Consider the following 27,988-nt stretch of genomic DNA (forward strand, 5'->3'; position numbering starts at 1 on the left):
GGCAGGAGCAGAGACCTGAGGCGGCCGCCGGTCCGAGTGTCAGGTGAACTGAACTTCAGGTAAGAAGTTATGACCTGCAGTCCATCTGGGTCAGATATAAACCAAGTTTAGTTTATTTTCGTTGTGCTGACTTTTTACAGTCAGTTACAATAACTCGTACTGCGTACTAGCTAGCATGATGGAGTTTCTATACAGCTGGGTGGTGCTATGATGTTACTGATGGTGTTATGATGTCGGTTTGGATATGTGGTGAGAGGGAAACATGAAGGTGAAACCAGGAGATGTCCTTACTGAATCATCAGAGCTGAACAGGTGATGGAGAAACAGGTTTACCTTTTAGGTGACATGGATGAGTTGAAGTTATGAACTGTTTCTGAGAGACAAATAACACCAGGATCCTTTTCTAAGCAGCTGACAGCTGGTAACTGTGCCGGGGCGGGTCTAGCAAAGTGTTGCCAGGGGGCCAGGTAGAGCATTAACAATATCTCGCTTTTATTAAATTATTATCTGAATCTTACAACCAAAGTGGTCATATGATGTAAAATGTATAGAAATCATACATAAACCAACAAGACTGTACATCACTGTCACAACAGCGTTCGTTTTCATTCAAAGGCTTTATGGCTTCTCCTGTAATACCTGCTGGGCCGGTCTCTAGTCAAAATGCCCGGGTCAATTGTTTGTCCCAGTCCAGCCCTCATACCGACCCAATACTGGTAATTTTTCTTATGCAGATGAGCCATTATTTCTGTATCACTATTTAATTCCAGAGGATATTTTGTTTTGCACTTGTTGACTTGTAAAACCTATATGACATATTTTATTTCATAATTCATTAACCGCACAGAGGTGTCGTTTAAATATGTTAAATATGTTTCTTTAAGCAAGTTCTTCATGACTGAGCTAAGTGTCCTTATTTTTGTAAATCAAAATATGGTCACCCTAGGATATATACAAGTTTACCCTTTTGAATAAGGTCATAGAAAACACTTCAATGCATTGCAAAGGTAAACTGTGTTGGACTCGGCCCTGGCGTAATGCGGACACACTTCTGTGTAATGAATTCTGCCTGCTTCCTGTTCACTTCCACAAAGTTTCATGCAGGTGTTAGTGTGATCATTGCAGCTGATAGCGCAGCTCCACGTTGAGTGTCTCTCCACTGAGTGGAAGCATCGCCTCACTGAACTGCAGGTCCACTTTCTTTGTGAGTCTATTCAACCACAGTTATGGTTAGAGATGGGCTAACTCATACGTGTCTGACATGCCTTTGATGCGTTACACATGATGCATTCATCCAACGTTCATTTCATAACATCCGCAGATGCTGTTTGATTTCCAGGAAACGACTCTAACAGTAAAGTCACGAGTTATATCCACTTTATTAGGAATCACTCAGTGTCCAAAAACACCAGAAACAAACACAAGAACCCCCAAAGTAAAGACACACCGTGAGCACAGGGGGCCGGGGGACAGCAGAAGACCGCGCTCGGTGGTCTCAGAGGTAAGGTGTGTGTGTGGGGGGGTGCACCTGAGCGCGGAGGTGGGAGGGTTTAAATCTAAACTCTTTAAGAAACAGGAAGAGTGACGCAGGGCGGGCTGCATATAAATAGGGAGTCTGCGTGTGCGCGTTCACCTTTGGGTGTATCCCTCTAACAGCAGCAGGTACTGCCGCGTCTCCTCCGTGTCTCTCTCTGCTGGGAACACTTGAACCGTCCGGATGGATCCGCTCTCCCTGAAGTCGCTCCTGCTCCTGCTCCTGCTGCCGCTGCTCGGTGAGAGGATTAAGCTCCGAGCGCTCCGTGCGCTCCGCTGCTTCATGAGCTTTTCGTAGTTTTACTGTGTGCACATGTTCTCCCTGACTCTCGTTATTATTATTATTATTGTCTAATGTGCCTCTGTGGGCTGTTCTCTGCAGGATGCTGCGTGGAGCAGGGCATTCTGCCCGAAGGTCCCGTGTCTGCACTTGTGGGGGGAAATGTCACCCTGAAAACTACGATTACAAGCCAGAACCTCGACGTCATAACCTGGATTTTCAATAACCTAAATGGTGTGGCTACATTTGTTGGTGGAAATTTGAGAGTGACTGCAGCTTACACGGGGAGAGTTTCGCTTAACCCCACCGACGGCTCCTTGACCCTGTCCGCCCTGAAGCCTGGGGACAGCGGGGACTATACCGTCACTGTGATAACATCTGATGCCACACTAGTCGGAGAGACTAAACTTCAGGTGGTCGGTGAGTAGTAATGTGTGCCATACCTGTGCGGTTACCTGCAGAGGTGTGGCTTCAGACAAATGGAAGCTTGTGAGACTGCAGCAGTGCGGAGCTGATCACGGTGAGGAACAGACTGCTGTACGTGACCACCTCCTCCCTGTGTTTCATTAGTCGCTTCGAACCAACAACCCAGCAGTGCTGGCGCGATTATTAAATACAGAAAGTGTCTTCGTGTAGTTTGGGGCTTATAACGTACCCACGGGACAGCTGCCTGTAAAATGCCCACTTTTCTAAATTCAGTTTGGTTGGGATTTAGCTGCGAGCCACGCCTGCTTATCCCTGCAGTCTGGAGGAGGAAAAGTTTGCTTTGTCACAGGTGAACGCGACACTGCCGGTGCGCGAGCTCCTTTACAACTCTGTTCATTTCAAATAACCAGCAGTGTGTGAGGGCGTGGCTCGTGACGCTGCACCTTCCAGTCAGTGTGGCCGTGTGTACTCAGCTGCGTGATTTGAGTGTCAGGGTTACAGTTAGGTTATGGTTTAGGCCCAGGGTTAGGGTCAGGGGCTGGGGAGAGCATTAGGTCAGTTAGACGTCCCCACGAAGATGTGAAAACACGTGTGTGTGTGTGTGTGTGTGTGTGTGTGTGTGTGTGTGTGTGTGTGTGTGTGTGTGTGTGTGTGTGTGTGTGTGTGTGTGTGTGTGTGTGTGTGTGTGTGTCAGCTCTGATGCTCTGACCTCACATTCAAAAACAAGGTGTGTCCTTCAGCAGCTGCTGGAGACCCAAACCAGCATAAGGAGGAGAGTAAGGCTGACAGTCACCACAGCAGCGCTGCTCATGTTGCTCTGCAGCTGCTCGATGATGAGGATGTGATAACAAGAAGGAGCAGAGTGTGTGGTGCACAGACAGTGTGGATGTGTGGTGGATGCTTGATGTTCTCCTCATGGCTGGAGCTCTGTTGTGAGTGGAGGTGGGTTACAAAGCAGCTTGCAGGTGCAGCAGCAGCTGTGGGCTGGCTTAGAGAGCTTGGCTTCATACTGATCTGTGCGCTAGATTGTAAAGTAGCAGCATCATTAGGTGATGTGAGCTGGCTGTAACTATGACAAACCTCCAACAGGAACATCCTGCCACTCAGCCTGCCAGCATGCCTACAGGCTCTTATTTTGGAGGTCACGTTAGAGAAGACTAACTTGATTGCTGTTACGGGGACATAAAAGCTGCATGTGTAGAATCACCAGTGAAATCAGAGAAACACAAACAGCTTCCTTCATGTTAGCTGTGCCCTCATGTCTCTCTGTCTCCTGTACCTCTGCTGACCAATAATACTCTAGTTATTATGGATCTATATCATGTGCTGGTTTTGTTGCCTGATAAAATCAGTAAAGCAGTTTCTGGAGTAATTACACAAATTCAAATATCCACACCCACTGACTCTCTTTGCACCAGAGTGGATCTTTAATGTTCCTGTGGATCAGTCAGCTTATCTGTTATCAGCCAAGCTATCCTAGAACAGTAATCTCAAAGTAGCGATGGTGTGAAGCTCCTGAAGGCCGACTGGTTTCCACTCCTTTGCGTTCCCACACACCCACTGTTGCTTAATCACCAGTGAACAGTAGCTCCAGGATTACTGCAAACGAGTCGAGCCGGTTGCTTCTGTTTCTCTTTCGTCTTCATCACGATTTCAGAGCACAATTGTATGAAGAGAAGCCGGCCTGCGCCGCTGGCTGCTCATTTGTAGTAGGATTTCACAAATAAAGATGCTGATTAATTTTAATCTGTGGAAATATTCGCCTTAACACACCCTGACACAGTCCCAAACTAGTGCAAGGCCTGAGCAGGCTCGACCCAATCAAACCTGTGTCCTTCACAACCAATTAGAAAAGGAAGTAATGTTTTATGTTTGTCCTCTGAGTCGGCCTCCCCTCTCTGAGAGCCAAAGGCAGCAGGCAGTGCTAGTAGACCTCGCTGAGATCCCCAACCTGCTCTAACTCGCACACAGAGGCTGCTTTAACTCTGCTCAGCTTTTATGGCGATGCTTACTTGGTTAGTCATCATCTACAAACGAGGAGGTGATGCAAACGTTGGCCTTAAACCAACAATCCAGCAGTGCTTAATCTGCTTCTGCACCGTCCATAAGGCCCTCATTCAAAGGAGAAACGATGTAGCTGGGTGTGTTTAGCTCATTTCTGCCAGACAAAAAGGTGTGGAGTATTCAGAGAAAGTGATGGTAGGACAAAATGTAAAATAACAATTCATTCTTGGAAGCTGCGAGGAGAAAAATCCTTAAAAAATCAGAAAGAACGTTTGTGCTCATGCTGTCCTCTGCTGCTGTGTTGGTTCCTCCCTGCAGAGCCCGTCTCCAACGTGGACATCAAGTCCAACGTCCCTGATGCCATTGAATACAACAGCACTGTGATTCTTACCTGCAGCGCTATAGGCTCCTCGCTCAGCTTCAAATGGATCAACGGCAGCGTGCCCATCGTGGTCGACGGCACGCGCATCACAGAGATAAAGGTCAGTTCAACCCTGATTGTTTCTGCGTTGTTTGATGTGAATCTTTGGGTCGGTGTTTCACTTCTACCTGAGTCATCCTCATTGTTTGTCTTCTGTCCTCGGGTTTGTATCGCAGACGAACTCGTCCAGCGTGCTGACCATCAAAAATGTTCTGAGGACGGACCTGGTGGGTCCGATCTACTGCACAGCATCTAACTCGCTGACAACGAAATCTACCACCACCCCTTTCAACCTCACCGTCTACTGTAAGTACTGCAGCCGGACTGCATGACACCGTTCAGAGCACAATACCAGAGGCTTTTAGTCTGGGTGTTACTCGGCAGACATGCAAACGCAACAGGAAGTGTAGCAGAGAATCCGCCGAGTTTCTGCAGATGTGGAAGCACGGCTGAGGTTGCATCCTCGCAGCAGACGGTTTCAGCTGCTCAGCCCCGTCAGGTCTGTGCTCAGCTCTTAGAAAGCTGGAAGCTGGCCGTGGAAGTCAGCGAGCGTTGGATGTGTAAGGAGGTGTTTTTGTCCCCAGAGGGGGAAACTGGAACTGTAATACACACCTGCTGTTCCACAAAAACTGCAGTTTTCTTGGAAAGACGTCCTCGGCTGCTGACGTGTCGTGACATGAAAGCCGTGGGCTTATTTTCCCGCTCATCTCGTGACCTCCCGTCTATCACCGACCTCGCATCAAAACACAGATTAACACAAATTCTAGTTTGGCAGATTGCCACAAAAGTCCCGACTGCAGTTTTCTGAAAGATGAGCCGTCGTCATTTAACGACTGCGCGCTCATCACCGCCCTGGAGCAGATATCTAATGGCAGACTGCGTTGTGATTACAAACAGGAATTGGTTGCAAAACTGGCTTTACATTATAAAAGATATAATGCAGCAGCAGCAACATCAGTGGACCCACACAGCAGCAGCTCCCAGAGGTGGGACCAAGTCATTGTTTTGCAAGTCTCAAGTAAGTCTCAAGTCTTTATCCTCAAGTCTCAAGTCAGTAATGTCAGGCCAGTCAGAGTCGAGTCTCAAGTCACTGGTGTAAAAGTCCGAGTAAAGTCACAAGTCTGAAACTTTGAATTTCAAGTCCTTTCGAGTCTTTAAAAAAAAAAAGAAAAAATAATGTTGCAGTTATGCTAAATGTAAATATTAGACCATGTAATTTTAAAATCTGTGTTTTTCTCAACACATGACAAAATAGTGAACTTAGAAAATATACACAAATTGTGAAATTGCACCTCTTTAAAATGCAGCTCAATTAAACCTAGCTCCAAGAATAATTTTCACCGACAGTTCTGAGATAAGCTGCATGTTATTCTTGGATGCGCTTGTAGGACCGGCTTTAAAATCGCATGACAAAAATATCATACACATTAAAAAAAACTGTATCACCAACGTAGCCTGGACAACATTTGCTAGTTAGATGAAGTCAGCTATCTCATCTTAGCATATTTATATGCATATTTATAATTATACGGTTCTTGGAGTGAGTGCACACACTCATGAAGTTTAGTAACTTCAGGTCACTGCAACAAGCCCAGGTACAGTTTACCGACGGATGGGTGCAGGACCTTGAAATGCACCGTGTAGAAAGTAAAGACCATCGTACGTATCATAAGTTTACCAGTCTCACAAATCGTCTTCATAAATACACATTCCTTAACAGTTTATTAATAGGACCTTTGAGCTCAACGGTAATTAATTAGTAGTGGAAATAATTTCTGGTAGCATCACAGAAATGTAGCAGTGACAATAATACTGTATGCTGTAATCGTACTGGGCAATTAGTGATACAAAAAACCTGTTTTATCCTGTGAATAAAAGTATATATTTTTGTCAATGTACCATAATAACAGAAGCGAAACGCAATATTGTGTCAGGACAATTCACTATTTATGCACAATAAATAAAGGCGCGACAATTTCTGTTCAGCGCCAGACTTGCTTGTAACCTATATCACCAATTATGTTAAGAAAAATGACGCATTAACTACAACAGCAGACTGACCTTTGTGGAAATGCTTGGAGCAGACTAACCTGTGAGCTGGAGTGTTCTGAGACGTTATATTTGGTCTTTGAATGGCTGCAATCCAGGCCATCCGTCGCGTCTTTGTTACTTCGGAAACATGGCTCGAACAATTTCTCTTCAACGACGTAATCCGATAACAACCGATCTCTTTACCCGTCGGCTTCCCGTGGCTGTCATGCGACCGGCTATTGCAGTTAATAATACAACAGCTTCTTGACATTTTTGTGTTTCTTTTTATCGCTGTATAGCTGATTTTAATTGAAAGCCTGCGTGCGCTAGTACCGCTTGCCACGAGTTCCCAGAATCCTTTGCGGTTCTACCCGTGAATGACGTCACATTTTCAATCTCTATATAATATGCATGTTAAATTTTATATTTGGGGTAAAATATCAAGTCTTTTCAAGTAAACTGGTTCAAGTCCAATTCAAGTCCCAAGTCATTGGTGTAAAAGTCCAAGTCAAGTCACAAGTCTTAGAACATTTTTTCAAGTCAAGTCTAAAGTCATAAAATTAATGACTCGAGTCTGACTCGAGTCCAAGTCATGTGACTCGAGTCCACACCTCTGGCAGCTCCTCCCTTTAGCACGAGTGAAAACACATAAAGGAGCGTTTAATGGATAAGAAGCAGGTTCCATTCCTATTTTCCTCTTTCAAAGTAATCAAAAGCACTTTGGGAACCTTCAGCCCTCAGAACTCATACTAATAATAAAACGCCACATTTAAACGTATCATTTAGTACAGGGGGAGGAGCTACAGAGAACGTGCCTTACCACTGTGGAGTCCATGCAACTGTGGCTGGGAACCCCCACACATGCAACATGTTTACTAGCGGTGTCCCACTGATTAGTGCCCCACTGTAACAGTGACATGTGGAACCTTAGTATTACACAAATTCCATTTAAATAATAACAAATCAAATATATGCAGTGCTGTTTATCTCAGCTACACGTGCAAACGCTCGCTGCCCTCACATTTGTGTTTCCCAAAGAGCGAGCTCAGCTGTGAGGGGGACCTGCTGTTTCAGGGCTCTCTGATGCATACTCTTAATGCTGGCATGTTTCGTGACACCTGCATATTTAGCATTCCTGTACAGGTATTTCCTGTTAGCTGTGGCAGTTGGACAGTTAGCCCGGTCTTTACTCTTACATTGTTTGTAACGTTGCACCTGAATGAGCGAATGAGCTCCACACCTGCCGCACAACAAAGGTCAAACATGAGTCAGGCCCGGTCGGTCCTTCACACCCCGGCATTTAAAGTCCTCAGTAAGCACAGAGGTGTCACTGCTGGGTGAGACGTGACCATTGCTACTCACACACGCAGGCATGTGTGTGTTTGTGTGTTTGCACGGCGCGCCCTCTCAGTCTGTGCTAACCACACTGTGTACACACTTCCACTCCTGCATGACTAACCTGAGAGGCAGCGAAAAGCCACAGCGACTGCTGCTGAACTCTGTTATTAATTAATATGAAGCTGACGGCTTCATCGGGTCTGGAAGGAACTCCCAGTTAGCCATGGGGGCGAAATCTGTTTCTCTACAAGCCTGGAAAAGCTGTTCTTGTAGAGCTGGAGTCACAACGAGCAAATATATGCTGGACTGTGTTCACTGTGGTGTTTTAAAGGAGAACAATCAACCATATGGAGTTTGTTCTAAAGCAGTAGTTTGTCTCAGGCCTGGACGACTGTGCTTGATTTGTTAGCTCGTTATTCCTGCAGGTCTACAAAGCGATGAAGATGAGGTGAGATGAGTTTTACTGGTGGGGAAAAGATAACTTCATTCATAATCTCTGAGCACTAATTATCAAACAATAAGGGAAAGTAAGTAAAAGGGAATTATTGCAGTCATTCTGTATTAATGTCACATGAAAGGATGTAGTCACTGACTCCACCCATCACGTTTCTGCTGCTGCCATCTTGGCGATTAGAGCTGCTGGTTTGTCAGTCGGTTTAATGATGAAGTACAAACTGTTTACAGTCATGTTGCACTCCCCCTCTCCACAGACGGACCTGATGATGTCACCATCACGCCTGCAAATCCACCCAAGTTCATCCAGGCTGGTTCCACGTTCAACCTGACCTGCTCGGCCAGCTCCCTGCCGCCCGCCTCCTTCACGTGGTACTATAACGGGATGAGGATCGAGACTTCCAGCTCCGTCCTCACTCTGGATATGATCAAAGGGTACACGGAGGCGGCTAACTACACCTGTCGGGCTGAAAATCCCAAGAGCAAACGCAGCGTCCCTTCCCCGGCTGTTTCCTTCACCATTATGGGTGAGTGACGTGGCTGAGTGGGGTCATTGTACACAGCAAAATCTCCAGTGTTAAATTAACACTTTTGACAGTGTTACATGTTTAAAAGTAACCTAGTCAGTTTTGAAGATCAACAATGGCTGACACTGAGCAGTGTTGATTTTCTTACACTGGAAAATAATACTGAAGGACTCCTGCTCTTTTCTCTGTCCGAGGCTTTTAAAGGATGAGTCATAATAAGTGCTCGTGACCTTCGTCACAGTTTTCACCTGTGAGGTGTTGAAACGTTGTGCTAACAGAAAATGTGAGTCGTCTGTCATTACAGCCCAGGACTCGTTTTCTTCATGTTTTTCAAAGATGTTGTTTTCAAGCTGGCTGTGCTGTGGGGCTGGCAGACCTGTGAGAAACCTGCTGGGTTGGAGGCCGGTTTCATGTTTGTGCCCTGAGGAGTTTCTCTTTGTTGATGACGGAGGGTTCTCGCGGGCTGAAACGATAAACTGTAGCCTAAAGCGTAAAAATCACAAACGTTATAGCAGCTGCTAGGCCACGCTTGTGTTAGTCTTAGTGAATTAAAAATGGACATCATTGATTATAAGCCTTCAAATCATAGACAAGCCCCCAAATGATCATAAAATGACTCAAGATTACTGAGACGATGAAACTAACATAACAGAAACACCTGAGAGGGCTGATGGCAGGCCGATGAAAAAGAGGCGGAGCCTGTTGGTGCTCTTATCAGTGGAAAGCAAACGGTAAAGAGAGCCTGAACTACAAGAGAGAGAATGAAAGGTTAGCCCCGTTCTTCTCCCTCAGTTGGATGTTTCTTCTTCCCTTACTTTGGGATCATGTCAGTTTGAGTACACGGAGTTCAAAGTTTTAGAATTCCTACAATTATGCTCATTTTTAATAGCTTTAAATGTCCGAGTTAAGGATTCAAGCATCAGGTTTCTTAGTTTGTCGAAGCCTCCAACCTCCACAGAGGTCACGATGCTCACAAAACAGACTTTAATTGGCTGCCGCAGCCGTCGTGTACCGCCCAATCACAGGACAACCTACCTGGAGGTGTGGAGTGAGAACGTGTTTGTTTAGCAGGCGACGTGGCTCTAATCAGAAACCCTGTGCAGTTGCATTGTGGGACGTGTTGGATCCAGCTTGCCGCTCACTGGTTCATGAGGTTTTGGCATTCGGCCATCAGCGTCTTTTGTTTTTGAAATCAGACGTTACTAAGACACGGAGGCAAAGGCATGCTCACGCTGTTGCAGCATGTCAGTCAAAGGCCTGCCACGCCCTGACTCTATTGTCTGTTTCTGCTGAACGAGACCGTAAGTTAGAAAACGAACATCATGTTGTTACCGGTAAGACTTCAAACTCGCTCCTAAGACAGAAGCATCTCAGGAATTTGCTCTGCCGAGGTTGTAAATCAGGCGCAGAGTGGGGTCATTTTCTCAGACATGCTCACACCTGGACTATCCTGACTGTATTTACAGTCCTTACTGCACTTTGGATCACTTCTTTATGTATCTTTAATAATTGATGTAATATGTGCCAGAAAATAGAATGATCACAGTAAAATCAGAATAATAAACACAGGAAGACCGTTATCATCCTTGTGTCTCCCTTTAATTTTCCTAGAGGGAATCTCAAGTGTTGAAATCATCGGTCCGACTGGTGACCTCATCGCCAGCAACAGCACGGCAAACCTCAGCTGCCAGGCGACGGGGGGCACTGTGGGGAAGGTAGACTGGCTGAAAGATGGTAAACCTCTTGGGCCTTCCAGCCCTCGTGTGGTTTTTGCCGCTGATGAAAGTTCTGTACTGATCAGCCCGCTGCAGAAGGACGACAACGGAAGGTTCACCTGTCGGGTCAGCAACGCCGTCAGCAGCAAAGAAGCCCACTACAACATGCAGGTCGTCTGTAAGTGTTTGCTTTGCTGAGATACTCGAACATGTGTGTGGGGCTGTATGCATTCATGTGCCTGTGTTTGACACAGTGTTAGTCAGACAGTAGAGGTCCTGCACACGCCTCACTCACTGTCCCATCCACGGCAGGTATAAATATGAGACAGTAAGCTCAGCTCCAGCAACAAAGACGTGCCATTTTTAAATTCACTGTCGTTATTTCCAAAGAATATCGTGATGTAATACCTTGGACTGTGTTCTTTCACTATCCGGTGCTTAATTTAAGAGTCTTCTGTCAGTAACCTTCCAGTGTCTGTGTATCGAGAGCATATGTTTCTAATCAGGTAGTACCACCTTTAATTACACCTGCAAAAGGCTTTTTACATGAGCCAACTGAAAAATGTCCCTGAATCAGAAGTGAGGTTTGCTCATAACCAATGTTCCCTCTAAGCTGCGCGCGTGCGCAATTGCACACTGCTGGCACGGCCTCTGCACAGAAAATCTGCACTGCGCACAAAAAAACTAACCTGAATTGAAAAATAACATTAAAACTTCAACAATCCTGTTCTGCAGTGTGAGTCAGTGACTTGCTGCTCCCGTATGGGATCAGAACGATGCCACCTTATCCCACAGTCCAGCCAACGATGCGATTCACATTCGTATATACGCAGCTAATCAACGTCGCTGACAGGCTATGACAGCGTCCTTATGTGCCGGTGTTTTAGCAAAGCGGCTGATGTGGAGTGAAGCCACGTTAATGACAACGTGTACAACCATTGGAGATGTGAGCAGGACAGACGGAACAACTGACGGACAAAGTGTGGACTTTATACCAGTTTTTAAATTGTGTTGATCGGCCACGTAAAACCAGAGTTATGATAAAATATCTGCAATGTTTGTTTTTCTTCCTGAATACTGTCGTTGTTTATATTTACTGCAGGAAGAAACGGTAAAAACGGCGTTTTAGAAGGAAAACGCTCGAAAGCCTGTGAACAAAGACAACACCAACCCCCCACCCTTTCCTATTCGTCCAAAAAAGTACCATGTCGACCAATCAAAACATGGCATCTAGTTGTTAAGAAATGGGGGAAGTTTTAGGAGTGACGGCGTGTTTGAGACGTTTAGCGCAAATCTTGTGTAGTTAGTGTGTAGTCAGTGTGTAGTTAGTGTGTAGTCAGTGTGTAGTCAGTGTGTAGTCAGTGTGTAGTTAGTGTATAGTTAGTGTGTAGTTAGTGTGTAGTTAGTGTATAGTCAGTGTGTAGTTAGTGTGTAGTTAGTGTGTAGTTAGTGTGTAGTTAGTGTATAGTCAGTGTGTAGTTAGTGTGTAGTTAGTGTGTAGTTAGTGTATAGTCAGTGTGTAGTTAGTGTGTAGTCAGTGTGTAGTCAGTGTGTAGTTAGTGTGTAGTTAGTGTGTAGTTAGTGTGTAGTCAGTGTGTAGTCAGTGTGTAGTTAGTGTGTAGTTAGTGTGTAGTTAGTGTGTAGTCAGTGTGTAGTTAGTGTGTAGTCAGTGTGTAGTCAGTGTGTAGTTAGTGTGTAGTTAGTGTGTAGTCAGTGTGTAGTTAGTGTGTAGTTAGTGTGTAGTTAGTGTGTAGTCAGTGTGTAGTCAGTGTGTAGTTAGTGTGTAGTTAGTGTGTAGTCAGTGTGTAGTCAGTGTGTAGTCAGTGTGTAGTTAGTGTGTAGTTAGTGTGTAGTTAGTGTGTAGTTAGTGTGTAGTTAGTGTGTAGTTAGTGTGTAGTTAGTGTATAGTCAGTGTGTAGTTAGTGTGTAGTCAGTGTGTAGTCAGTGTGTAGTTAGTGTGTAGTTAGTGTGTAGTTAGTGTGTAGTTAGTGTGTAGTTAGTGTGTAGTTAGTGTGTAGTTAGTGTGTAGTCAGTGTGTAGTCAGTGTGTAGTCAGTGTGTAGTTAGTGTGTAGTTAGTGTGTAGTCAGTGTGTAGTCAGTGTGTAGTTAGTGTGTAGTTAGTGTGTAGTCAGTGTGTAGTCAGTGTGTAGTCAGTGTGTAGTTAGTGTGTAGTTAGTGTGTAGTTAGTGTGTAGTTAGTGTGTAGTCAGTGTGTAGTGTAGTCAGTAGTGTTGTTGTGTGTCAGAACAATGAGGCGACTGCTGAGTGTTACAGGTGTTACAGCAGTGATTCATCTGCTGCTGTCAGGCCTGCAGGTATCAGGCTGTTGTTCTCCTTCATCTCATAGTGGACAGAAATTATTTTTTGGAGTGACACAAATAATTTGTGTGGCATCAGATTTGATGCAGAACAGCTGATTGTTCTGTAAATAGTTTGAAATGTTTATTTAAAAACACCTTGGCTGCATTTTTAGGTAAACAGCTGCAAAAACTCAGTAACTTTTTTGAAGAAGTAACTATATAATTAATTGCCCAGCATTGGTCATTATTTACTGTATTTGCAGACAGAGTTACAGACTCTCTCCCAGACCACAGACTCATCATACAGTCAGAGCTTTATGAAAAATAAAGAAAGTTGTGTTTTCAAAATTGGAGTTGAAGTTATTTTTCCTTCCAATAGTGTTAACATGCTGCAGGTCATGAACAAGATTTTTTACATTTTCATTGTCAGTGGGCTAAAGCAGTTAATTAAAAGTCGTCTAACAGAAATGTAAATGCTGTGATTTGATTATTTTAATAAACCTGTAGCTTGGATGGATTCGATGCTGGCGTGACCACAGTGCACACGTCTGCTGTTGCTCACAGTGGTACTGCTCAGGGAGTTTGTGTGTTCGCTCAGACATGAAACATTAGAGGGAACATTGGTCATAACTGAAGTTTACGGCATTTGGATCGTTTTTAACCTCAGGTTCTCTTTTTTTGTGTCGCCTCCTTTCTGATCCTGTTACACTACACAGCTACTGAGGTCACACATCCTGGTTTTAAGTAGAAACATCAGAGTCCACACAACAGTTTCCTTTTTCACTACCAGGGCGTAATATTTCATGGATGGATGGTTACGCTCTGTCAGCTGATGGTCATCAGTAAAGAGTCAGAGTAACGACCGACGTGCTAATAATTAAGTTCGCTGTAAAGACAAGTTCGTGATTATGAATCATGGAGAAAAATAACTTATCTTGGGTTTTACTTCTGTCATATCCAGGCTCTTATTTTGACACATTTTTCACCTAAATCCAAACGATAAACCGGCTGTGTTGTCATGTTGTGTCCAGATGGTCCTGAACAACCGACTATAACGGCTAGGAAAGCCGTGGAAGTCAATCAGCAAGTGGAGCTCACCTGCTCCGCTGCATCTGTTCCTCCTGCCAACTACATCTGGAAGTTAAACGGCACCGCAACTACAACCACAGCGGCGGTGTTCATTATTGCAAGTGCAACATACAAAGACGCTGGAACGTACACATGTGAGGCACACAACATCATCACCAGCAAGACCACCTCCACCAGCCACAACCTGTCTGTCCAAGGTGAGCGCCGTCATGCAGCCCAGACTGATCATTCAATGAATATACAGACTTCACTGCCTCAGCGCTGCACAGCCTGCAGGGACAGCCTGAAGTTTTGCGCTCCTCTTAAATTCTTACAGGCGTGAACGTTTATGTTTGTATATTTGTTTTTTCAACCAATGAGGAAGCACCAGGTCAGAGTTTACTGCCGGCACGTGACGTCCACGTCTCTGACATCATCTCAGAGCTTCAAAGAAACCCAACCAGTTCATGTCGTTTGCATATGGCATGACCCCACGTTTAGGTTTTAATGCTGGCAAAGTATGGCAAGTGCAACTCTTCAGGTCATTACAGACGCCTAAAAGCGTGCGTGCGTGCGTGCGTGCGTGCGTGCGTGCGTGCGTGCGTGCGTGCGTGCGTGCGTACGTACGTATGTATGTATGTATGTATGTATGTATGTAGTCAAATCGGTGTACAGCAGATTAAAAAATATTCCTACTTGCATATTTTCTTAGCATATAAACGTCATAATCCACAAACAAAATACCAAAATAACATCGCGTCCCGTTACTATGAAAAAGAACTGAATCAGCTCCATTGTTTATTTGTGAGTAATCTAACGGAGTGACACGGACAGGCCAGTGTGACTAACGAGGTGACGCCACCCTGAACCAACCGAACATTATCAGACTGTTTTTAAACTCGTCCTGTTTTCTTCTTCTCTAGTCTCACTTTCAGTCTTGCCAGCTAGCAGCGGGGAGGTGTAGCGGTGCGCCGCTTGTTTACTGTTATGTTGGAATGAGGTCTGCGTTTCCGCCTTTATCTTCTGTCCCGTACATTAATCAGAGTTAGAGATCAGTCACACTGAGTCATGCATACTTAAACACACAGTCACAGAGAATGTCCATACTAAACTACCAATGACTGTCTTTACAGGGGAGGGAACGCTGGACGGTCTCTCAGATGGAGCCATTGCTGGAATCGTCATCGCTGTCATCATTGCTGTGGCCCTCGTTGTCGTAGGCGTCTGGCATTACTGCCGACAGAAAGTCCCGTAAGTACTCCTGCTTCCTGATATCTAAAAGGGGCATGCAGGGGGGGGGCACGTCGGTCAGCCAATGGGATGAGGCGTTGGAGCGGCTGAGTCGGAGAGGCATCTTGCTTCGAGGCTGAACCAACCAAACCAACAAAACAGGTCTCACTGTGGCTGAAAATGATAGTAACGTTGGCCTCAAACTGTTTGAACCAGACTGTTTACTCGAGGGTAGTTTCCTGATTTTAACTGGCTGACGAGATATGACTGAGATACTGTTGTTCCTCAACAAACTGGGAAAAACACTTTGTGTGGAGCTGGAAACAGAAAGAAATATCTGTGAGATTCACCACCTGTGGACCCAAAGCAGCTGACAGCTTAAAGCAGTGAAAGAGTGTTTGTGTCGTTCATGGTGACAGTAGCTCATGAGATGTTCTGTTTGCACGGCTGTTGTTTCTTTAGAGCCACAGCAGCGCTCTAATGTGTTGTAACGTGGAGAAGCTGGGTGATCACACCGAGTCAGTCTCCAGAGACTCCAGATTCAGAGTCAGCTGCTTATTTTGATTTTTCCCATCAGAGTGCTTCAGATGTCCAAACAGCGTGAGGAACGTTACTCCCCCGCTCTGTGCTTTTCTCCGCTGTCTCCCACTCCATGACCTCCCAGGAAACTTCATTCCTCTCATGCCTCGGCGTATTGAAACATGTTCCCAGATGTACCCTACTCAGATATTAAAGAGCCGCCGCGCCCTTCGGCACCATTTCAAAAGTAACTGTCACCTTTGCACAAGCCGGCCGCAGCCGCTGTTTCTTAGACGACAGTTTGGGAGCAGCACCTCCACCGGTAAGATGGAGGTAAAGACTAGAAAGAACATTAGAGTTCTGCAGCACGGTCGTATCTTTAGGAACACTTTATGACAGACTATCATCGGGGAAACGCTTCCCTGTTGCAAACAATCAGGTCTGCAGACACAAATATGTTAAACGGTGCTACAGTTGAAGTCACGGCACGCTCTTCCAAAGCAGAGCGAGTGATGCAATCGCATCGCATTTTGACACACAGCAGGAAGCTGCGCTGCTGAAACAAAGAACAGTCTGATGAGTCACAGACGCAGCCTCCAGCATGCACACACTCACATTACTCACTGCAGCCAAACCAAGCAACGCAACACAGGAAGTTACCTTTGGAAATGTGTGTGTGTGTGGGGGGGTACCTGAAGTTCCAAGGAAGTGAATGAATGAACAGGTATGAAGTGTGTCTGCAGGAATCTCACAAACACGAAAGCAGCAGAATTACCTGGTGGGGGACGTTGTTCTCGTCCACCTGCAGGCGGCTGGAAGCCCGTTTGTCTCTGCGGACGCGAGCACAGTCTTCTTAACAGACCGCTGTCATGTGACGGGACCTCTTGATGTCTCGGGTAAAGGACTGACCCCTCCGATGTGGTGACAGGAGGCCTTTGTTCTGTTATGACTTCCTGTGACGGTGGAGATGTGGATGGATGATTGTCATCCTGGAGCTGGTCACCTTTGTTAGCTCTGCCCTGGTGAAAGAGGCGGAGACGTAAATGAAATGTTAAATATTTAAAGAGGTGATTTCCTGGAAAGGAAAAGCAGTTTTCACGGTGTTTCGTTCTTTAGGAATAAATGTAACAGCAACAAGGTTTTCTCTGAAAGGAATCTGTATTATTATTTCCTCCTACTGATTGGTCAGTGGGAGTCTGTAGCAGGATCTGGGCATGCTCTGATGAGCTTTCTCTTCCATGCTGTGTGACACCCCGATGGACATGTTGACCTGGTTAAAGAGGGTTCATGGTAGAGCGTCTCTATAGGCTCCGGGGCCACCGAGCCGGGCAGGTGGGAGCCCGGAGCTGTAGGTGGGACTGTAGCGGTCGGTCAGTGGAAAACAAGAAAGACAGGAAGTAACCGTACGTTCAGACAAACACAGCTATCACACACAGGCATCTTAAACACACACACCCAGAGCGAGCGAGAGATGGAGCGAGGCAGTGACAGCAGATAAAGACTGGCGATGACAGACGAGTGTGCAAACTCACAAACATGCTGTTTGTGCGCTGCACAGTGTGAGTTTGTTGTACACGTAGTCTCACAGTAATGTTACACTAAGGTACGAGAGTGAAACACAGGTCCTCGAAACATCTCAGTTTTTCCTGCTCCAGGCTCTGGATGATGTCATGGAGAGCTGATATGCCAAATATGGTAATCTCATGAAAACAGCTCTGACTGTGAGCTCAGAAGCCCCGCCCCCACCCCACCTGCAGAACAAGATTGGTCTGAGCTGTGAATCCAGGAATAAACACGAGGAAATGAGCAGAACAGGTCGAGCATCAGTGATGTGTGCTTTTATTTGTCAGTTCTTGTCACAGTCTGGGGACTACATTACCCACAGTGCAACTTCTAGCACAGACTTTGCACAAAGATGGACATGTTTGCTGTGAAGTAAAACCATTTTTTGGGAAAGTCCAGTTTTGTAGTCTCAGTTTACAGATTTAGGGTCAAGAGATGGAGCTGAGGGTGGAGCTGAGGGTGGAGCTGAGGCTAGCCCTGGGTGCAGCTCTGTCAGCCATGACTCAAAGCATGCATGATCAGGACTGGACGACGCAGAGGCTGAAGTCCTGCAGGTGCAGCGCTGACGTTCAGGGTGGCGAGAACACGAGGAACAGCTCAGCGTTCACTTCTGCTTCCAGGTCAGGTTAGAGTGGCACCACCCACACACACCACCCGTCATCCTGCCACTCTGCGGAGGGAGGCCGGTGGTGTTTTGGATGAAAACGTCCCACACTGAGGACAAATGTCAAACGACAGACCTCGTTGTGTCGGAGACCAGAAACCCGTCCATCTCTGCCCGGGTGGCCTTGAGGTGCAGTCGCTGCAACGCTGAGGAAACATCGTGTTTCACATGAAACCCGGAGTTCCCAATGTGAGAGCAGGCGTGGATAGACCTGACAGTGGGGAACACCGGGAGTGCTCTGACCGGTCGGCCCTGCAGGCTCAGGCAGTGAGCCGATGCTCCCGCAGAGCCTGACTGACTCCAAATCCAGCCTGTAATTAAGCATTTCTCTGTGGTTATTTTGCAGCGCCATGAATCGTCTCTCCAGATAAAAGCGCGACTTTCCCATAATTACAGGCGGCAGCTGAGATGCAGTTTGGTGACAAACCGGACGGCTTTAAAAGAAGGTTCAAATCAAACATTTAGACATCCTTTCATTGGCTGAGGAGTTGACGGCCACTCCAATCGGGGGCTTGATACAAAGCGAGTGATGGCTGCAGCGCGGTGGGAGGTAGCAGCTTTCAAACGCAGTGGTTTTAAAATTCCTCACCTCTGAATGAATCCCGGGAGCTGCTCGTGCCCAGCGGGGCGGGGCCTGTGCCGGGGGAATGGCAGGAATGTCGCTGTCATGTCTGCACACGTCTTCTGTGTGTTTGTGTCGCCGCTCGTCTCTCCCATCACCCTGCAGTTCAAAGGTTTCTGCACGCTGCCCACCTCCTTCCTGTTTCCCTGAGGTCGTCCATCAGCGCTGAGCTGCGTGTGTGCGGCTTGTTCTCCCAAGCGAGCGGTGCTGAGAGGCTGAAAGAGGAAGGAGGAACTCGTCTGTAGATCCCAGAGAGACGGAGCCTCGTCTCGTTCCTGCTGCAGGTGTTACTCACAGCTGAACACAGAAATCTTCTTCTGTGTGAGCAACGCTGAACCTTTAAACAGGATTTCATTACATGTATGTTATTTAATAATCTCTTTTCTTTTGGGGAAAACGAGCATCGAGTAGTAAGTCCACTAACGTCGGTGCGTGACCTCTGACCTGTGAGCTCATCGCTGTCCCTGACTGTTTGAAACAGCCAGTTTTCAGCAGGCAGCGAGTTCTTTGAAGGCCGATGTTTGGGCTGCTCTTATCAGCAGACGCAGACGAATGTATCCGAGTTTCTGTGATAAGATTCAGCGATTGAACCAAAAAGTATTTTCTTTGATGTTTACTCCGAGAAATCTCGACTCCCTGAGTACTCCTGAGGTCGCATGACTGTTACTGATGTTTTCCAAGGACACCGTGGGAGTGGGGTGTGTGGGTCAGTGAGATCTGATAGCAGGATGGGCTCATACTGCAGCCGCTGTGTGTGAGTCACCCAGCGGTCTGTTTCTCTTGCGTTGGCCTGAGATGAACGAATCTTTATCGAGACTGAGTCAGAATCACAGCAGCCATTAAAGTGCGTCAGGCGTAATGACGGCTGCTGCTCTGCAGGTAGAGAAGCAGGCGAGCCATCGACGCCGTGATGCGAGTGTTGAGGAGGCACGAACGCCGGGGTTGTAACATTAGCAGCCGTGCGCTCTCTGACCTTTCACCTTTCTAACCTCTAAACGGAAACTGTGCTAGCAGCTGGTGGAGACTGCAGCTGGGTCGTGTTACACGTTATCGTGTTTGAACATCTCACGCTGAACGTTTTCAGCTGACAGCACGGTTTGTTTGAAGGTCACGGCTCCTCGCCGTCAGCGCGCTGCTGCAGAGACACGCCGTCAGTGCTAATCACTGTTTTCTGTTTCTTTGTGTTTTTCAGTGCGACCTCGCCGTACTAAAGAAGACGTCCTGATTGCTGCCGGTAAGTCTGATCTGTGGGTGACGTAATGCACACTCAGCTGTGTGTTTGAGAGCAGCTGCTGTGGACACAAGAAGAGACACTGACACATTTTTGCAGTGTGACATCAGCAGGAGCGTCCAGGTGATGGTCTGAGCGGGAGCTCCTGCTGCCGTGTGTGTGTGTGTGTGTGTGTGTGTGTGTGTGTGTGTGTGTGTGTGTGTGTGTGAGCGCACGTGTGTGTGTGTGTGTGTGTGTGAGCGCACGTGTGTGTGTGTGTGTGTGTGAGCGCACGTGTGTGTGTGTGTGTGTGTGTGTGTGTGAGCGCACGTGTGTGTGTGTGTGTGTGTGTGTGTGTGTGTGTGTGTGTGTGTGTGTGTGTGTGTGTGTGTGCCGTGGGGATTCGTTTCTCACACCTGAACAGAGGAAAATTGGACAGATCCCCAATTTTAGGACCAGTCAAACATTTCTAGGCGGATAAACCGTCATGATGTCATGCTGCTGAGCACGCTTTGACTGCAGCACGCTACGTTACCAGCTGATGCTGACTAAGGCAGCATAGCTGCTAATCAGTGCTGAGAACCAGCCTGATAACATCCTCAGTGCTGACACGGCCATCCTTTATGTACAGTCTGTAGCCTGACGCTGTGTTCTATTGGCTGCTCGCTGCTGATGCAGCAGCTCCCAAGGCCGTCCCCACGGCTCGAGCTAACACAGCCCCGTGTGTGTGTGTCTGTGTGTGTGGTGTTGATGACATTTATTCCTCCTGAAGGAAATGTGTGAGATGATTGGTCTGCTCACCAAAATAAAAGCATTCACAGGAAACAGTTAAAATCACAAGTTTAATCAAAAAGCAGAACAAATAATAAAACAGAGAAATGGAGAGCAGCACCGCTGAGCTCAGCTGTGATTGGAGGCTGACCGCTGTTCAAAACAGGAAATGAAGATGTATTATTATTATTATTATTATTATTATTATTATTGCACGGTGAGTGAATCCCCACAGTCACATGACCTCCTGTGTGGAGGATGTCGGTGAACTCCATTTTAACAGGAAGTGACCTGTTGTATTTGTGTCTGCTAGTTCAGCTCCTCGTGCTAACAGGCTTCCATGTTTGTCTTTGAATTTGAAGGCTGGAGATCACAATTCCTGCTAACGCCATCTTCTCTTTCTCTGCGCAGGCCTACAGTTCCCATAGTTGTATTTCCCATGATTCACCTGTGCAGCCCGGAGGAACAGCCAGACGGATCCAGCTGGTTTCCTGCGAAGCCTCGTCCCTCTGTCCCTCTGTCTGCCGTCTGTCTCAGCGGAGACACCATTTAACCCAAACCATGGATTTAATCAGGGCTCAAGTTGCTTTTTATTTCACTTCTCTTACATTTTGGAGCTTTTTATTTTTACCTCCATGTTCCTGTATCACTGGATCCTCCTCTCTTCTTCTTCTTCTTCTCTCGCTGTTAACAAACTTTATTCTTTGTCTCACCGCCGCCTCCTCTGCAAAACTCACAACACCGAAAAACTGAGACTGAGACGCTTCCTGAGCTGAAGCTGACGCACTGACAGCTACAATGAGTGACTCTCTTTATCCTGCTGAAACCTGAGGAACACACACACACACACACACACACACACACACACACACACACACACACACACACACACACACACACACACACAGCTGTGATGCCTGGCTGATCACAAACACAAAGGAGGCCACACATGTAGAAATTTCAGGTTTCCAGGGTTAAAATAATGCTGCGGTTTGGTTTATCTCTTGGTCTGTACCGGGTGGGCGGGGCCTGTGTGATGGGGGACATTTCAAATGCAGCAGAGCATTTTAAAGTAAAGGTTTAGAGGCTTCCCTGGAAGCTTCGTGGGATCCCACATACCTCAGTTTATCCTGGCAGTGTTTATTTTTAGCATTTATAACGTTCCTGTTCCAGCCATCATCCACCGCGGGCATTCAGATAAAACATGGAACGATGTTTACTCAGGCTGCTCCATTTTGAAATCGCCAACAGTCCGGTCAGACGGTCCCCATCAAAGGTGTGCACACGATCCACGAGTGAAAGCGTCTGCGCTCAGTCCTGCATCGCGCAGGCTGCGATCGGCGCTTCTCCTGATAAACAGCATCGCACGGCCTGGTGTTTCTAATATTTTGTCCGTCCCACTCACATGAGAGAAAGAGCAGCTGGTGTAAAGCAGGAGCTCAGCCCGATCTGAGCGCGCTCACTTTTACTCTGATTACCTGCAGTAACTGGAAGCTCAGTCTGTGATTAATGAGGGGTGCTGTCAGCCCACCAATCAGAGAGCAGGTCTCAAACTCCCTGAAAGCACTAACAGGGAAACACATGAATGCTGTAACACACACACACACACACACACACACACACACACACACACACACACACACACACACACGGGTACAGTGCAGGGGTCCCTCCATAACCCCGGCTGCCTCCCTCCTGCAGCTTTACCTTCAGGCTGTCGCAGCGCTGCGTTAAAGTGCTGCTGTAGTGTTTAGTGGAAGTGCGCGCACACAAACAAAGGGAGGAAACTTTGAGTAGGGCAAGATTCAACACGCAGGGAAGAGGTGACAGGAAAACGGGGCTTAAAGAGTTGGTGGGGGGGGGGGGGTGTTTGTGGGCGGGGACATTCTTTGACTTTTGGAGGGAAGGTTTGGTGAGGTTCGAGGAGGTGCTGACATTCTTAACCACGATTGGACAGAAGCTGTTTTAAATGATTCACAGCTGTGCGCACACTCACGCCGCGCCTTGTTTTATTTGAAGTTCAGCTTCCAGGCAGCCGTTTGAGTATTCTGAGTCCTGCGCTCTGAGCTGATCCACCAGTTTGGTTTGTCTGGTGTGTGAGTGCGTGCACTGATCTCCAGTAAGAAGAGTATTTATTTAGTTTACTTTATTAAAAAAGGAAAAACTTGGTAACTGGAGCTGAAGATCATAGCAGGTCTGCAGATCACACAATCAGAAGCTTTTTGGTAGTTTAAGTTTGTGTGTTTTCACAAAGCCGCCGTGACCTCGTCCTCTGATTCTGGGCTCATCGTGAAGCCTCGGCACCATTTGAGCTTTTTCAGAGACAGACGTGACCTCGTTCAGACCGCAGGGTTATCAGCTGATATCAATCCGCATAGCAAGCCATGTGATTGGATAACGGAATAAAAATGAATGCAGGGGTCCGGTCCTAGCAGCCACGCCCCCAATCATGGGAATGGTGACATGTAATCATCCAAAGATTATGTGTCAGCGTTGGAAACATCATTATTATCAAGTTTTAATGGGAGTCTGTGGGGCTGACTCTCTGCTGGACCCCTGCTGGCTGTTAGAGGAACTGCTGTGTCGGTTTTTATCTGGATCTCTGTAGCTGAGTTTCTGAAAGCCATAAACATCTCTCACCGTCTCCGGTTTGGGAAAACACACAAACAGAATGTATTAAAACCAAGATGTGAGTCCTCTGTTGTCTGAAACACGAGACGCGTGTCTTTGAATACAACACGAGCAGCTGTGGAAACTGGCCTCGCTGTAAATACATGATGATGTTCTACACTGTAAACTGTTTGTGTGACATGTTTCTTTTAATTTTATATATATATATATATATATGTGTGTGGGGGGGGTTTATGATTCTGTTTTTAATGTTTACAAAAACTCTCTGTATGAAATAACATTTGTATAAATACTAAAATACTAAATGAGAAAATAAATGAAAATCATGTTTTTGAAAAGCCATAAAAATTGTCAAAATATTTTCCTAACTTCTTCCCGTTTCTTGTGTTTCCTTTTACTATGAGGCTTTTTTTGAACAACCAATCAAAGTCTGTATGTGTTCAAACTGTCCAATCACAGCATGTGTGCCTGCATGCCTGTGATGACTCAGGTGAAGAACACCTGAGGGCTTGGGGGACCGTGTCTCTCACCGGCACGCCCGAGTGAAATCAATCTGCCGCAGCGCGTCATTGTTCTGCAGGTTTAAAGCTGACCTTCTGTTGTGTTGGAGCACGATCACATGAAACACAGCTACAGTTTCAGATAACGAGGTCAGCAATCCCCGTGAGCAGGCTGCTCTAAACCCTGCTTATCACAGCTTTTCCTACTTTTGCCTCTTTGTGATATAACACAGAGGGGGTGGTCCCTGCTCTTTCAATGTGAGGTTAAATGAAGGAACCCTGTGAGAGACAAATGACTCTTCCTGCAGATGGTTTGTCTCTCCCTTGTTGCACAATCTGACTTGCAAAACACAGACCTGCAACAAACTGGTTGGGACTCTGCATTCCTGTCGGTCAGGTTCGCGATAATCATATCAAATTCTTATAGTCACAAGTCACAGTTTTCCAACATCCGGCTCCAGAACCCACATTGCTATTTAAACTGGCCTGCTTTAATGGTGCCACTGAAGTGGACTGTTTCCAGTCGCTCTCTGTAATCCCTCTCTGGCTGTGCGTCCGAACAGAAATCAAATTATTGATCAGATCATTGCATTCATACTCCAAAAATGATCCTGCTGCCAGCAGAGGCCACGCCACCGCTGGATCAGACCCTGGAGAACAACCTCAGACACAAACTGGATGGATGGATGATGCATAGATGGATGGATAGATGGATGGATAGATAGATGATGGATAGATGATGGATAGATGGATGGATGGATAGATGGCCTGCATTTGTATAGCGCTTTTCTAGTCCCTAAGGACCCCAAAGCGCTTCACACTACATTCAGTCATTCACCCATTCACACACACATTCACACACTGGCGATGGCAAGCTACATTGTAGCCACAGCTGCCCTGGGGCGCACTGACAGAGGCGAGGCTGCCGGACACTGGCGCCACCGGGCCCTCTGACCACCACCAGTAGGCAAACATGGGGTTAGTATCTTGCCCAAGGATATTTGGCATGCAGCCAGGAGGCAGCCTGGGATCGAACCACCGACCTTCTGATTAGTGGCTGACCTGCTCTACCACCTGAGCTACAGCCACCCCTAGATGCATAGATGCATAGATGGATGGATGGATGGATGGATAGATGATGGATGGATGGATGGATGGATGGATGATGGATAGCTGGATGATGGATAGATGGATGGATGGATGGATGGATAGATGATGGATGGATGGATAGATGATGGATGTATGGATGGATGGATGGATGGATGATGGATAGATGGATGGATGGATGGATGGATAGATGATGGATGGATGGATGGATGGATGATGGATAGATGGATGATGGATAGATGGATGGATGGATGGATGGATAGATGGATGGATGGATGGATGGATAGATGATGGATGTATGGATGGATGGATGGATGGATGATGGATAGATGGATGGATGGATGGATGGATAGATGATGGATGGATGGATGGATGGATGGATGGATGATGGATAGATGGATGATGGATAGATGGATGGATGGATGGATGGATAGATGGATGGATGGATGGATAGATGATGGATGTATGGATGGATGGATGGATGGATGATGGATAGATGGATGGATGGATGGATGGATGGATATATGGATGGATGGATGGATAGATGATGGATGGATGGATGGATATATGGATGGATGGATGGATGGATAGATGATGGATAGATGATGGATGGATGGATGGATAGATGATGGATATATGGATGGATGGATGGATGGATAGATGATGGATGGATGGATGGATGGATATATGGATGGATGGATGGATGGATGGATAGATGATGGATAGATGATGGATGGATGGATGGATAGATGATGGATATATGGATGGATGGATGGATGGATAGATGATGGATGGATGGATGGATGGATATATGGATGGATGGATGGATGGATGGATAGATGATGGATAGATGATGGATGGATGGATGGATAGATGATGGATGGATGGATGGATGGATGGATAGATGATGGATAGATGATGGATGGATGGATGGATGGATGGATGGATGGATAGATGATGGATGGATGGATGGATGGATGGATGGATGGATGGATATATGGATGGATGGATGGATGGATGGTTAAGGTCTGGGGTTCAAAGGATGTGTGGAATCAGCTTTACACATACAGGGAGTGCAGAATTATTAGGCAAGTTGTATTTTTGAGGAATAATTTTATTATTGAACAACAACCATGTTCTCAATGAACCCAAAAAACTCATTAATATCAAAGCTGAATGTTTTTGGAAGTAGTTTTTAGTTTGTTTTTAGTTTGAGCTATTTTAGGGGGATATCTGTGTGTGCAGGTGACTGTTACTGTGCATAATTATTAGGCAACTTAACAAAAAACAAATATATACCCATTTCAATTATTTATTTTTACCAGTGAAACCAATATAACATCTCCACATCCACAAATATACATTTCTGACATTCAAAAACAAAACAAAAACAAATCAGCGACCAATATAGCCACCTTTCTTTGCAAGGACACTCAAAAGCCTGCCATCCATGGATTCTGTCAGTGTTTTGAGCTGTTCAAATCAAATCAAATCACTTTTATTGTCACATCACATGTGCAGGTACATTGGTACAGCACATGCGAGTGAAATTCTTGTGTGCGAGCTTCACAAGCAACAGAGTTGTGCAAAATACAATAATGTAAACAAGCAAAATATAAGAATGGCTACATCTGAAACTAATAAATATATGTACAATATATAATAGTATATGCATTTCTGGATATGTATACTAAATATTTTTCTACGTGTGTGTGTGTGTGTGTGTACACATATTTTACAAATTAAATAGAGTAAACAATAAATAAAATATATAAAAATATACAGAGTTGAATATGTGCAAAACAGTGGCGTTACTGTACAGTGTGGAGTGCATAATGTTGAAGTTCCAGTAGTGAAGCTGAGGTGTCTATGACGTGTTCAGCAGTCTGATGGCCTGATGGAAGAAGCTGTCTCTCAGTCTGCTGGTACGGGACCGGATGCTGCAGAACCTCCTTCCTGATGGAAGCAGTCTGAACAGTTTATGGCTGGGGTGACTGGAGTCCTTGATGATCCTCCCCGCTTTCCTCAGGCACCGCTTCCTGTAGATGTCTTGGAGGGAGGGAAGCTCACCTCCAATTATCCGTTCAGAGCACCGCACTACTCTCTGGAGAGCTTTGCGGTTGTAGGCGGTGCTGTTGCCGTACCAGGTGGTGATGCATCCAGTGAGGATGCTCTCAATGGCACAGTGATAGAAGGTCCTGAGGATGCGGGGGCTCATGCCGAATCTTTTCAGTCTCCTGAGAAAGAAGAGGCGCTGCTGCGCCTTCTTCACTGTTTTGTTTGTGTGTACTGACCACGTAAGATCCTCAGCTAGATGTACACCAAGGAACCGGAAGCTGCTCACTCTCTCCACAGCAGCGCCGTTGATGGTGATGGGGGTGTGTACTTCTCTGCACCTCCGGAAGTCCACTATCAACTCCTTTGTCTTTGCGACGTTGAGGGTGAGATGGTTGTCTTGACACCAGTGGGTCAGGGCGCTGACCTCCTCCCTGTAAGCCGTCTCATCACCGTTGGTGATAAGACCCACCACTGTAGTGTCGTCCGCAAACTTCACAATGATGTTGGAGCTGTTAGTGGCTGTGCAGTCGTAGGTGTAGAGTGAGTACAGGAGAGGGCTCAGTACACACCCCTGTGGAGCACCAGTGTTCAGTGTGATGGGGGATGAGGTGATGCTGCCCAGTCTGACCACTTGGCGTCTGTCAGACAGGAAGCTAAGGATCCAGCTGCAGAGGGAGCTGCTCAGTCCTAGATCCTGCAGTTTCCTGTCCAGCTTCGAGGGAACGATGGTATTGAATGCTGAGCTGTAATCTACAAACAGCATCCTCACATACGTGTCTCTCTTCTCCAGGTGTGACAGGGCAGTGTGTAGTGTCAGGGCTATGGCATCATCAGTGGACCTGTTGTGGCGGTATGCAAACTGTAGAGGGTCCAGTGAGTCGGGTAGTGCAGAGCAGATGAAGTCCCTGACCAGCTTCTCGAAGCATTTGCTTACGATGGGGGTCAGGGCTACAGGTCGGCAGTCGTTCAATGAGGAGATGGTGGAGGATTTGGGTACAGGGACGATGGTGGCCATTTT

The 27,988-nt window shown here is 46.4% G+C and overlaps 1 protein-coding gene across 1 annotated transcript; it reads left to right on the forward strand.

The window, feature by feature from the left end:
- Window positions 1-1,620: 1,620 nt before the first annotated feature.
- Window positions 1,621-23,673, forward strand: LOC101478665 (cell adhesion molecule CEACAM5). The gene is made up of 10 exons (XM_024801048.2): window positions 1,621-1,772; window positions 1,916-2,233; window positions 4,562-4,725; window positions 4,841-4,970; window positions 8,744-9,013; window positions 10,625-10,906; window positions 14,059-14,313; window positions 15,229-15,346; window positions 19,886-19,927; window positions 21,086-23,673. Exons 1-9 carry the CDS (start codon window positions 1,718-1,720, stop codon window positions 19,902-19,904), a joined length of 1,611 nt encoding a protein of 536 aa, XP_024656816.2. The 5' UTR covers window positions 1,621-1,717; the 3' UTR covers window positions 19,905-19,927; window positions 21,086-23,673.
- Window positions 23,674-27,988: the final 4,315 nt, after the last annotated feature.

The sequence above is a fragment of the Maylandia zebra genome, linkage group LG22 (genome assembly GCF_041146795.1).
Source record: "Maylandia zebra isolate NMK-2024a linkage group LG22, Mzebra_GT3a, whole genome shotgun sequence".
NCBI lineage: Eukaryota > Metazoa > Chordata > Actinopteri > Cichliformes > Cichlidae > Maylandia > Maylandia zebra.

Excerpts from the sequence above, each read along its gene's own strand:
- LOC101478665 (XM_024801048.2), top strand. The coding sequence starts at position 1,718 with ATGGATCCGCTCTCCCTGAAGTCGCTCCTGCTCCTGCTCCTGCTGCCG. Across the intron at positions 1,773-1,915 it reads GCTCCTGCTGCCGCTGCTCG|GATGCTGCGTGGAGCAGGGC; the intron begins GTGAGAGGATTA and ends TGTTCTCTGCAG. Across the intron at positions 9,014-10,624 it reads TGTTTCCTTCACCATTATGG|AGGGAATCTCAAGTGTTGAA; the intron begins GTGAGTGACGTG and ends TAATTTTCCTAG.